This window comes from Lactuca sativa, chromosome 9 (assembly GCF_002870075.4).
Source record: "Lactuca sativa cultivar Salinas chromosome 9, Lsat_Salinas_v11, whole genome shotgun sequence".
Classification (NCBI taxonomy): domain Eukaryota; kingdom Viridiplantae; phylum Streptophyta; class Magnoliopsida; order Asterales; family Asteraceae; genus Lactuca; species Lactuca sativa.
In genome coordinates this window covers 171,286,048-171,297,927 of record NC_056631.2, presented here as the reverse complement: position 1 = coordinate 171,297,927, position 11,880 = coordinate 171,286,048, and the positions used below count along the sequence as shown (strand labels likewise).

The 11,880-nt window shown below is 32.1% G+C and overlaps 1 protein-coding gene across 1 annotated transcript; it reads left to right on the top strand.

Moving 5' to 3' along the window:
• Positions 1–2,886: 2,886 nt before the first annotated feature.
• Positions 2,887–4,806, top strand: LOC111895469 (uncharacterized). Its single transcript, XM_023891543.2, has 2 exons — positions 2,887–3,081; positions 3,593–4,806. The coding sequence occupies exon 2, from the start codon at positions 3,627–3,629 to the stop codon at positions 4,641–4,643; it is 1,017 nt and encodes a 338-aa protein (XP_023747311.1). The 5' UTR covers positions 2,887–3,081; positions 3,593–3,626; the 3' UTR covers positions 4,644–4,806.
• The last annotated feature ends 7,074 nt before the right edge of the window (positions 4,807–11,880 follow it).

Sequence of the window (11,880 nt, the reverse complement as noted above, 5' to 3'; positions counted from 1 at the left end):
TCCCGTTTGATAGTTTCTGTCTGGGAAAGTGTTGTCTGATAAAATGTTGTTTGAGAAAGTTTTCTGACTTAGAAATAAACAATGTTGTTTGATTGTACATCTGATTGACTATGCTGAATGATGAAAAAAAGTAATAAAAAATAAAAAATAAATTTAAAAAAAGTTATTTAAAAAAATTAATAATCCAAGAAAGAAAGAAAGAGGCGAGATTTGGTGCATAATTGTCTTTCCGGCCCATTCAGACAGAAAGATATGATTTTGAGGCTTTCTGAGAAAGACATATCTTCCCGGGAAAGACCCATTTTTTTGTGCAAATCAAACAGTCTTTCCAGTCCATTCAGTCAGAAAGATATGTTTGGACCTGGAAATATACGTATCAAACGGGACCTTAGTTACTGTTAATTAGGCTTGATATCATAAGCCACCTTAGAATGAACAACTTACATTTTTAAAGTCTTCTCTACATCTAGTGAAGTTCACCATCATTGAAGATACTAATCTCAAAAATCTTATGTAACACCGTCGTAGGGCCATTTTAATTGGTCTTTTAATTTCAACTTAGAAATAAATTTATAAAATAAAACCAATTAAAAGGTAATTTGCGGAATAAGATCCTAATGGTTAAATTATTTACATTGAAAATGTTTAATTATCAGTCCAATAAAAATGTAGCAATGTAAATCAAAGACAATAGTTTAAGACCAATATTGTTACACACAAATTAAATTTCGTTTATAACTTCTTCTAAAAGTCCATAAGCTAATTTATCCTCTTTGTGGTTAACAAAGTTTTAATAACAAAATCACTATATTTTAGATAATTATCATAATATTTACTTTATTTATTTTTTCTAAGTTTGACACCTAAAACATAATTTTACTAAAAAAAATAAAAAAAAAAATAACAAGTCATCATGTTAACATCACACCACCAAAGACCACAAACCGGCATTTATATCAACGATTGTAAATTTAACGGTTAAATTTTAACAAAAAATAAAACAATGTTAAAATCGAATTTTTAAAATAAAACATAATAATTGTTGTGCAACTACCATTTCTCTAATCACAAATGTACTTTATTATTTGAAGTTGTATAATTAAATATTCGGCTATTTGAATATTTTATATTTTGATTATTTAAAAAGTAAAAAAAAGTAGACATTACTTTTTTCAAATTATGCAACACTTATACATCTTTTAGAATATGGAAAATGACTTGTAAATGTAACTATGTTTTAAATCGTTCAAAAAAAATCATCTATGCTTGGCTTGTTAAAAACATCATTCAAATAATGTTATTGTATAAAAAAACACCAACAAACTATATATTTTCTTCAAATGTCATCTTTGTGGTAACCTACATTTACTGGTAAAAATGAATTAAGAGAAAAACAAAAGAAATGACTCGTGGCGGTAACTTTATTTTAAAATCGTTTAAAAAACACCATCAAAGTTTAGTTTGTTTAAAAAACACTAAAAACACTATCTAAGTAAGGTTTTTGTACAAAAACACCAACAAAATATATATTTTGTTCAAAAATTACCTACTAACCAACTCTTATAGGATAAATGATGACTTAGCCTAATTATTAGTGACATCACATAATAATTAGTGACATGAAATTACTTGATACAATCTTCCTTTAAAAATCGATTTAGGGCTTCTTCATCAACGGACAACTGAAATTTTTAAAAACAAGGGGATAAATGTCCATAAGTGGTTCAATAATGAAATTGATGAAAATTAGAAGATAAATAATAGTTTGCAATCTATTTTAGTTTAGTCACGACCTATAGCTAGACAAAATACAAACAATAAGTAGATTTCACCACATTAGAAATTGACATAAATATTCATCAATACTTTGTCGTGACATTGTCGTAGTCACATTACAAATTGGCATACATATTCAAAAAAGTATATTATCCGAGATTGTTATACTACCCATTGAAAACGCTTACCCATATATATTAAAAAATGAATCACATTACCAAACAAATATATAAGAAAATGACATGATAAAACTTTCGGTTAAATCCGATTTGGTTGACAAACCATGAATGTTTTGCAGGATTAGTTTTAATTTCATGGTTGATGTTCAAATTCTAGAATGATGTCCACAACTATAAGGGTTTGCATCATCAAATATATTTTATCTTTGAAATGTGTGAGCTTGAGTTGGAGTCTTGGAGATCATCGATTTAATAGAAGAGGAAACAATTAGAAGAGAAAAAGTCGTTCGTTCATGAAGAAGCCCTAAATAAATTTATAAATAAAGAATATATCAATTAATATCATATCAATAATTATTATTCCAAGTCACAACAATTAGGTTAAGTCATTCTTTAACCTACAAAAATCGTTTACTAGTAGATAACATTTGAATAAAACTTATAACTTGTTGATGCTTTTTGTACAAAGACCTTTTATTTCCTCCTACTTAATTTTACCGTTAAATGTTGTTTATCATAAGGTGATATTTGACATTTGAACAAAATATATAATTATTGATATTTTTTATATAAAAGAATTTACTGTTTTTTGAACAACGAAAACTTAAATACTCCCTCCGTTACAAAATAATAGTCCACAGACAAAAAACACACAGTTTAAGAAAACATTAATTACCATTAACTTTATTAAAGGAAATGACAGTCTTACCCTTCTGTTGCATTTAATTCTATGGTAGTTGCGTTTAATTTTATGGTAATTTAACTAATAATGAGGGGTATTATGGTAAAAGACATATTTATTTTTAGAAGTAGACAATTATTTTGGGACAAACCAAAAAAAAAACATGGACTATTAATATGGGACGGAAGGAGTAATATTTTTTGAAAAAAGAATGACCAAACTTAAATGAATATGTTTTTTTTTTTGGACAAACGAATGCCCACCCATGATCAAACCCAGGAACCCACCTTCTTCCATTCTCTCAGAAACAAACTCCGCTCCCTTGTTCCCCGTTTCCGCCGTTCAAAGCTGCCGTTCGTCCTCGCCAGCTTCCAGCCGCATCCGCCTCTCCCCAGTTCTTCACTACCGTTGTTCATCTCTTTGTAACTCTTCTGTGGATTTGTGGTAATTTTCTTCTTTCATCATCAACATCGTCGCCTTCACCCGCTACTTGTGGAGGTGTTGTCGTATGTCGATCCCATTTCACGAAAACAAAAGTCTATAAACCAAATAAAAGTAATGAACTTTTCAATTGATTTTAAGACAACTTCGATTCATTTTGTCATCTAGGGTTTTGGGTACTTCTGTTCTTTCATCACCATAATTAATTTTTTCTCCGATACTGGTATCTTTATCTGTATATTTTTAATATCTCTAGCATTAGGATTTTTAAGAAGAAAAAAAAAATCGTGAAACCAATTTTGCTTTTTGATCACAACAAAATACATTTGCAATATGTAACTTGTGCTTATAGGTTTTACTCTAATGGGCGTTTGTTGCTTCAGAGAGTATGTTCCCTTGTTAATACGATATCTGCTAAATTAGTATCAGTGAACTCAAAAATCTATTTGGATTCTTTATATAGATATGCGAGACAACTGAAGTTCTTTTTTTTTTTTTTTGCTGATTGATCAAGCGATTCATCTTTGGGTCACGATTTTTAGTGAAAAATGAAGGAAGAAGAAGTGAACAGATGCCAAATCCAAGAATGGTATCCAAAATTCAAATCCACAACCATCAAAACAATAATCCATGAGCTCCCGGAATCCTTCATTCAATATCTCCTCGATGATTCCGGTCCTTTCCTCCTTCCACTTTCCATTTCCAATTCCGATGCATTACCCAACAGAATCCACAATTCCGAAGACCAACAAGACTACATTATATCCCAAGAACAAGAATCCGATGACGAATCAGAACAACCACCACCACCACCTTCCTTCCCGGAATTGGAATCACAAATCAACGAATCAATCAAAACACTCGGCGGTGCCATCTTCCCTAAACTCAACTGGACCTCCCCTAAAGACTCTGCTTGGATCAGCTCAACCGGGACCCTCAAATGCACCTCGTTTACCGAAATCGCCCTTTTGCTTAAATCATCCGATTCATTGGTCCACGATCTTTGCCACGCTTATGATTTGTGTAATGACTGTAATGCCCCTAGACCTGATCGTTTCTTCCTCGCCCTTCGGAAATGGTACCCGTCTCTCCACCCGGAAATGGAATTCCGTTGCTTCGTCCGGAATCGCATCCTGGTCGGAATCTCGCAACGAGAAGTCACGGGATTTTACCCGATTCTGATCGAAAAGAAACATGAGTTGGAAACGGGAATCAAGAAATTTTATATTGAGAATGTGAGTATGAGATTTGAGTCGGAAAGTTACACGTTTGATGTGTATGTGAGAACGGATGGGGAGGTTAAGCTTTTGGATTTTAACCCGTGGTGTGCGTTTACATTGCCGTTGTTGTTTACATGGCCGGAATTGGAATCGGAATCGGAACCGGAATCGGTGAGAGGCGGAATGGAATTTAGAATTGTGGAGAGTGAGTGTGGAGTGAGGCCGGGTTTGAAGACAGCGGTTCCATATGATTATTTGGATACAAGTGAAGGAAGTGGTTGGGATCAGTTTCTTAGAAATGCTGATCACGAATTCAGGCGACAAACGAGGTCGGCTGGTGCCTAGCTTTATCAAGTTTTTATGAAATAGCAATTTACTTTTTAATTTCTTTTTTCTGATTATATTATTGTACTTTTTTTTTTGTTATTATAACATTGTACTTTCAAATTATTTTGTTTTTTTTTCATAGCTAACAAGAGCTTCCACTGGATGTGTTTTTGAAGTGAAATCATGAAAGGATCACAAAAATGCCTACAATTTTGATTTTTATCATGTGCACCAGGAATTTTGATCAGCAAAATTTGTTGTCCCTAAGAAAATAAATATAGTTACCTCATTATCTACTGTTTTGTGAATATTGGCCACGATATTAACTTTAATAAATTTTAAATTATATACTTTAAATTAGGAATAATAATTATTGAAATGATTATGTTAAATTATGCTTCTTGTATGTTTATAGGGAAACCATAATTTATATAAGCGGTATTATATGATGATTTTTCGGTTTTGTGTATTAAATTTGAAATAATCATGAAAGTATAATGATATATTTGGGGTGGTGCTCAATGGACCCTTAGGGGATATATTTGTGAGGGAGGATGAGTTCATTTAAGATCACCATATTTTAGAAATATCATCTCTCGAAAAGAAAACCAGGTTTCATAATGGATCATGAAACCAAAATTACCCGATCATTATAGTTTATAGAAAACATAACATCTAATGTTAGTTCTAAACATTTTCTTGAAACTTTATAGAAAAAGTAAACATAACATCTAATGTTAGTTCTAAACATTTTCTTGAAACTTTATAGAAAAAGTAACATGTAAAGTTAGCTCTAAACATTTTCATGAAACCTTTTTTTCTTTATAAAGATTTTTGGGTGTCAAATGATGGTTAGAGTCTATAGAAAATGTAACATGTAAAGTTAGTTCTAAATTTTTTTGATGAAACTTTTGTTACTCTATAGGGATAATTTATAGGATAATGACTTATTAGAATACTATAGTTTTGTTTATATATATATATATATATATATATATATATATATATATATATATATATATATATATATATATATATATATATATATATATATATATATATATATTTACTTATGTTTTTTTGTATACATATTACTATTGAAGTTGTCTGAATTGTTTACAAAATACAATTATGACCGGCTTCCGACCAACAATGTTATGCTTTTGTACACATTTAGTCAATTATCTTTTGCTTTTGTACACATTTAACAACTCATCATGTGTATATTCATCATGTGTTAGATTTTTTTTTTCTAGAAGTTCAAGAACCGAGTTCATGTGTACATGTGTTCATCTGGATCCATGGAGCTTAAAGAATGTGACAAGTTTTATGATTATGCATTCTACAATGATTTGGGAGATCTAGGTTATGACTCTGATGATGATTGACCTGTTCTTAGAGGGTCATCAGAGTACCTATATCCTGACATCCTAACAGGGGAAGAAGAAGAAGAGCACCAACTAAATTAGGTTTAAGATATGATTAATCTTTGTATTTGTGGTTTGTTTTTATTGTTTAAATGTTGTCTAGGAGTTGTTAGTAGAGATTTCGTTTTGGATAGATCATATAACTGAGAGCATGCTTGCACTTATTAATAGCTTAAACATATATGTTCCGAGAGGTGAAAGATTTAGCCACATGAAGTTGTCTGACTTCCTTGTTTTTTGATTGAAGTTAACTGGTCAATTATGTAGAGTCCTATTTGTTGTGATATATCAAAGTCTTAGGTAGTTGTCTTAGTAGCGAAGGTTGTGTGAATATCGAAGGTCTTTATGACTTTGATAGTGTGTGTATTTTATCAGGAATTTTTGTAGATTCGTTTTTAATGTCGATGTCCAGCTATACATTTTGCATCCGTTGACTACTCTATAAATAAAGTAGGTACTTAAGTCTTTTGTAGCTTCTGCCATTTTTAGCACTGTGCTTTCTCTCTTACAATTGTACTTGTAGCAATCTAGATAAATACGAGCTGAAACAAGATCATATTTACATCATGTGTTCATTTGTACTCTGATTTCATTTTACGATTGATTAAACATCCTTTCAATTAGTATCAGAGCAGGAATTGATATATCGATTGAAGAATCTCGTTCGTGTTTTTATTTAATTGAATCATTTGTTCCGATTCAATCTTTCCGCAAGTGAGAACATAATTCTTCGATTGATCCCTGTGATTTAACGATTATGTGATCATTAATCAATTGTTAATTTCTTTTTCTTCAAGTTTATCCTCTTTTTAACCTGATTCAATTGCGAATTTGAATGTTAACACAATGATGAACTATGCTAATCTGCTTGGATCTTCCATAAAGATTCTGATGTTGTTTCCGGAATATTACGATCAGTGGGTGGATCGTATGGAAGATTACCTCAATGCAATTGATGAAGATCTGTGGAGATCGATTTAAAAATGTCCTTATCATGCTGATCGTCTTGAAGCTGTAGGAACGGTTGGTGCTGCTGAAGATATGATTGCTCAAGGTAACAAGCAGAAGGCTAATGACAAGAGATGCATTCGTGAGTTACATGGAGCTTTGGCACCGGTCGTGTACAACTACATTCGTGGCTGTAATATTGCACAAGAGATCTGGAACACACCCAAAGAAAAATTCCAAGGAAATGAGCGAACGAAGAAAAGTTTGGTGACTCAATGTTTGTATGAGTTAGCCGAATTCTAGCAAAAGGAAAATGAATCTATCGAAGCCTACTACAATCGATTCAATGAGCTAATTTACAAGTGCACCAGGTATAATGTTGTTCGCACCACTCTCGAGTTCAACATTACTTTCATTTCTAGGGCCAAAGAAGGAATGGAAGGATATCAGTCTGATGATTAAGACTCAAGAGAACTTCGACACTTACTCACTGCCGAATCTCTACCATATTCTAAAAGCTCACGAGTCCGAGGTCAAAGAGATTGTAGAGGAAAATAGAAAAATAAAATTTGGAGGCCCTTTGGCACTAGTCTCGAAAACCAATGGGAAGGAAGGTTGTTTTGATGATGAAGTTGATGAGAATGAAGAAGGTCTTTTGATGAATTCTGATGACGAAGTTGTTGCCTACTATTTAAATAATAGGGTCAAGAAATTCTATAAGAAGTCAATTGGTGGAAACTTCAATACCAACTCAGTTAAGAAGTCATTTTTGAATTATGGTGTTGGTCAAAAGAGTGTCAAAATGGTAAAAGAGAAGAAAAAAGAGAAGAAAGTTGAGAAGAAGCTAAAAGGAGATTCTGGTTACAATGCAATTATTGTAATGGACAAAATTATCTAGGGATGTCAAAAAGTCCTGTTGGGGTCCCGTCCCGTATGAGGCATTTGTTGAAAAAAAAATCGGGGACGGGGGCGGGGGCAAAGTTAACCCCCGTTTTAATTTCGGGGGCGGGGGCGGAGGTTGGTAGTCCCCTCCCAAAACCCCCGTGGGGGCTCCGTTAATAAATTATATAAATTGACATATATTAATTATATAAATATAATAAACAATAAAATGAGTTTTACGTACAAAAATTCAACAAAAAACATGTTTTTAAGTTGTTTGTAACATGTAAAATTATGTTATAAATATATATTTGTTACCCAAAAACTAGTTTCTTTTAGCCTAAACAAAAACTTCTTTTAGCCCAATAAAGGTAGCCCAAAATCAATCGGGGGCGGGGTCACAAAGGGAATTCGGGGGCGGGGTCGGGGGTGGAAATGATAGAGATTTCGGGGGCGGGGGCGGGGGAACGGGAAGATTTTGGGGGCGGGGGATGCAATCCCCGTCCCGTTTGCCCCCGTTGACATCCCTAGAATTATCTTGCACGAGACTGCATGTTGAGGAAACAAGATGCGAAGAAGAAGAAAGTAAAAGATGAAGTCTACTATTCAATGAAAATTGAAGAGCTCCATGCAAAGTCAAAGAATCTCTCCTTGGTGGCAAGGAATTCCAAAGACGAAGATGGAACTTACTAAATTTGGTCTTCTGGTTCTGATGACGAGGAGATACATCATCTGACACATGGAGTTATGTATGTGAAGCACCATGGTGATCATTCTGAGAAGAAGAGCATGTTCGAAGAGTTTGAGAAGGAGAGTGGAGAAAAGATTGAAGAGGAAGAAGAGCTGATCGAGGGAAGACGTTTTGTGTCAACAACTTCGAAGTCTCCCATGACCGAGAATGTATGTGATCTTCTTATCTCTTTTAATGTTCCTTTAAATTCTTATAATGCTATTTTATCTGATTTTGATGATACGTGTTCTTACTTGAATGATATGTTGATTTCCATTAGTAGCGAATTGGAGAAAAATAAAGCTTTGCTTTATGAAGCCAGGATGAGAAAAAAGCTAGGATAGACAACTTAGACTTGAAAATTACGAATATAATGATAAATAGAGATTCTATGAGAATGGATAATAGTTTGCTAGTTAAACAAAGAAACATATATTATAACACAATAAAAAGGTTGTATGGTAAACTTACTAATCTCTATCATTCATCAAATATTTGTAAGGAACAACACCAAAAATTAACCCCTGTCATAAATATTAAGTGAAAATTAGTTGAAGAGATTACATATGATAGTGAAAGTAAGGTTGCTAAGTATGATCAAGTTCCAAATGATTTGTCTGCTTATGGTATTGTTAAAATTAATGATTATTTGGATGATGATGACTTGGTTGATATTGTGATGATACTTTGTCTAAAAATGAACAAATGAAAATTTTGAACAAAACTGAGACTTCAACACAAAGTACTCAACAAAATTTTATTGATATCAAAGATGATTAATGATAATATCAGTGAAATCGAGGAAGAGGAATGTGTATATTGCTCAAAATTGTCTATCATTAAAATCACTTCGTTAGTTAAAAACCAAGAAAATGATGATTCAAAATCAAATCTAAAAATGATTCATCTTCTACAACCAAAACTGATAATTCTCAAGATCTAGTTATTGTCGAAGACATAGTGAACAATGAAAGTGATAGTGAAAATGATTTTAGTGAAAAAGAAATTCCACGAATTGATGAAGCACAAGTGTTTGAGGATTCAAATATAAAACAATTTCATAAGGGTCAAAATCATGTTCAGAGAAGTGTTCAAAAGAATAGTTCACAAAATAATATAAGTTTTCAAAAAGAGTCTCGCTTTGGATATCAAAATCGTTTTCAACAAAAATCACAAAAATATTTTTCTCAAACAAGTTCTTCAAAACCAACAAATGTTGTGAAGAGAAATTTTCAATTTAAACTTAATGATCCACAATTTTCAAATCCATCTTTTTTGCACAAATCAAAAGTTTCATTTGTCAAAGGAAAAAATGAAATGAAAATTTTCAATCGTTGGTTTGAAAGTAAAAGAAAAAAATTTCAATCAAAAGAGTATTCTCAAGAAAAAGTCAAACAGGCTTATGAGAATTAGTTGAATGAATCAATGGGTGGAAACACTTTATTATAAGAATCATTTTCGAAGACTTCAAAATGGAACGAAGTTAAAATGAATAAGAAAGTTGTTTTTTTCTGAAGGTTGAAAAAGACAAAATCAAAGTTGAAGCTTCGATATTGAATGATTATATTTCTGTTCCAAAAATCTGATGAAGTTGATTTTATTGATAAACTGAAATCAAAAGTTTGAAATTGGATTTTTAATTTGACATTTCACACTACGTTTCACACTAATACACAAGGACCCAAAAATCCTTGGGTACCTAAATCTCTCTGATTGATTGCAGGTACTATGAGATGAGAAATATGATGAGAATTGGTATATCGATAATGGTTGTTCAACTCACATGACAGGAAGGAAAGAAAATTTAAGAGATTATAGGAAGTTAGAAAATGCAGGAGTTGTGAAGTTTGGGAATAATAAAAAATGAAAAGTGAATGGTTATGGAAAAGTAACGAATGAGAAGTTTACTGTAAATAGAGTTGCTTATATCGAAGGTTTGAAACATAACATTATAAGCATATCTCAACTAGTTGTTGGTACTGAGAATCAAGTTCTTTTTGATAAAGAAGGAAGTGTGATTTCAAATAAGGAAACGAAGGAGATATTGATAAAATTGAAGAGGAAGGGAGATATGTTCACTCTTGACATAAAACCAATAGTTGGCATACCCTCTGTTTTCTTCCTATTGGATGCTTCTTTTGACCTCAATTGGCTTTGGCATCGATGGCTTTCTCATCTTGATTTAAAAAATTTGAATAAACTTGTTTTAAATGATCTTGTTCAAGGTTTACCTATTCTAAAATTTGATAGTGATTCTTTGTGTGCAACTTATGAACAAGGCAAAAAACATCGAAAAGGTCATCCTATAATCATCGACTTGAAGATTGTTGAACCATTGGAACTTCTACATATTGACTTGTGTAGACCTTCGACTATTGAGTCTCTCAATGGGAAGAAGTACACACTTGTTATAATAGATGATTTTTCACACTTTACATGGGTTTATTTTCTTTGAAAGAAATCTGAGACTGCTCAAGTGATGATTGATTTCATCAGAAGCATCAAAATGAGTCTGAAGAAGAAAGTTCGACACATCAAAAGAGATAATGGATCGAAATTCAAAAATCAAGTTCTTGATTCATTCTTAACGAATCTTGGAATTTCTCATAGTTTTTCGTATCCTTATACACCACAACAAAACGATTTTGTCGAAAGGAGAAATCCTCTTTATGTGAAGCTGCTACAACAATGCTCACTTATGCAAATTTACCACAATATTTTTGGGAATAAGCAATTCCTACAACTTGTTTCACTCAAAATCGTTCTTTTATTCATTGAAGATTTAACATCACACCTTATGAAATCATTAACAGAAGGAAACCTAATGTTAAAAATTTCCATGTTTTTGGTTGCAAATGCTTTCTAATGAATCTGAAACATCATCTATCAAATTTTCAAACAAAAGATGATGAAGGAATATTTCTTGGATATTCTCATAATTCTGTGGCATATAGGGTGATGAAAAAAATGAACGTGAAGAGTTGAAGTAACTTTTAATTTAACATTTTATGATTATTATGTTAAATGAGTCGAACATGAGTTTTTTTAAAAATCACTTCTTTTTTATTCTATCGCGGATTCTGAACAAATGCTTACCTTTGATGTTGATTTTGATTTGCTTTTTGGTATTCCTGACAGAGCAATTAATGTTGAGGTCAACATCGAAGACAATCAAGTTCCTAATGAATCAAAGCATTCTGATGACTCAACAATAACTCATGAACGAACATATGAATATTCATCTTTGACACCAAGAGTTCATGTCGAA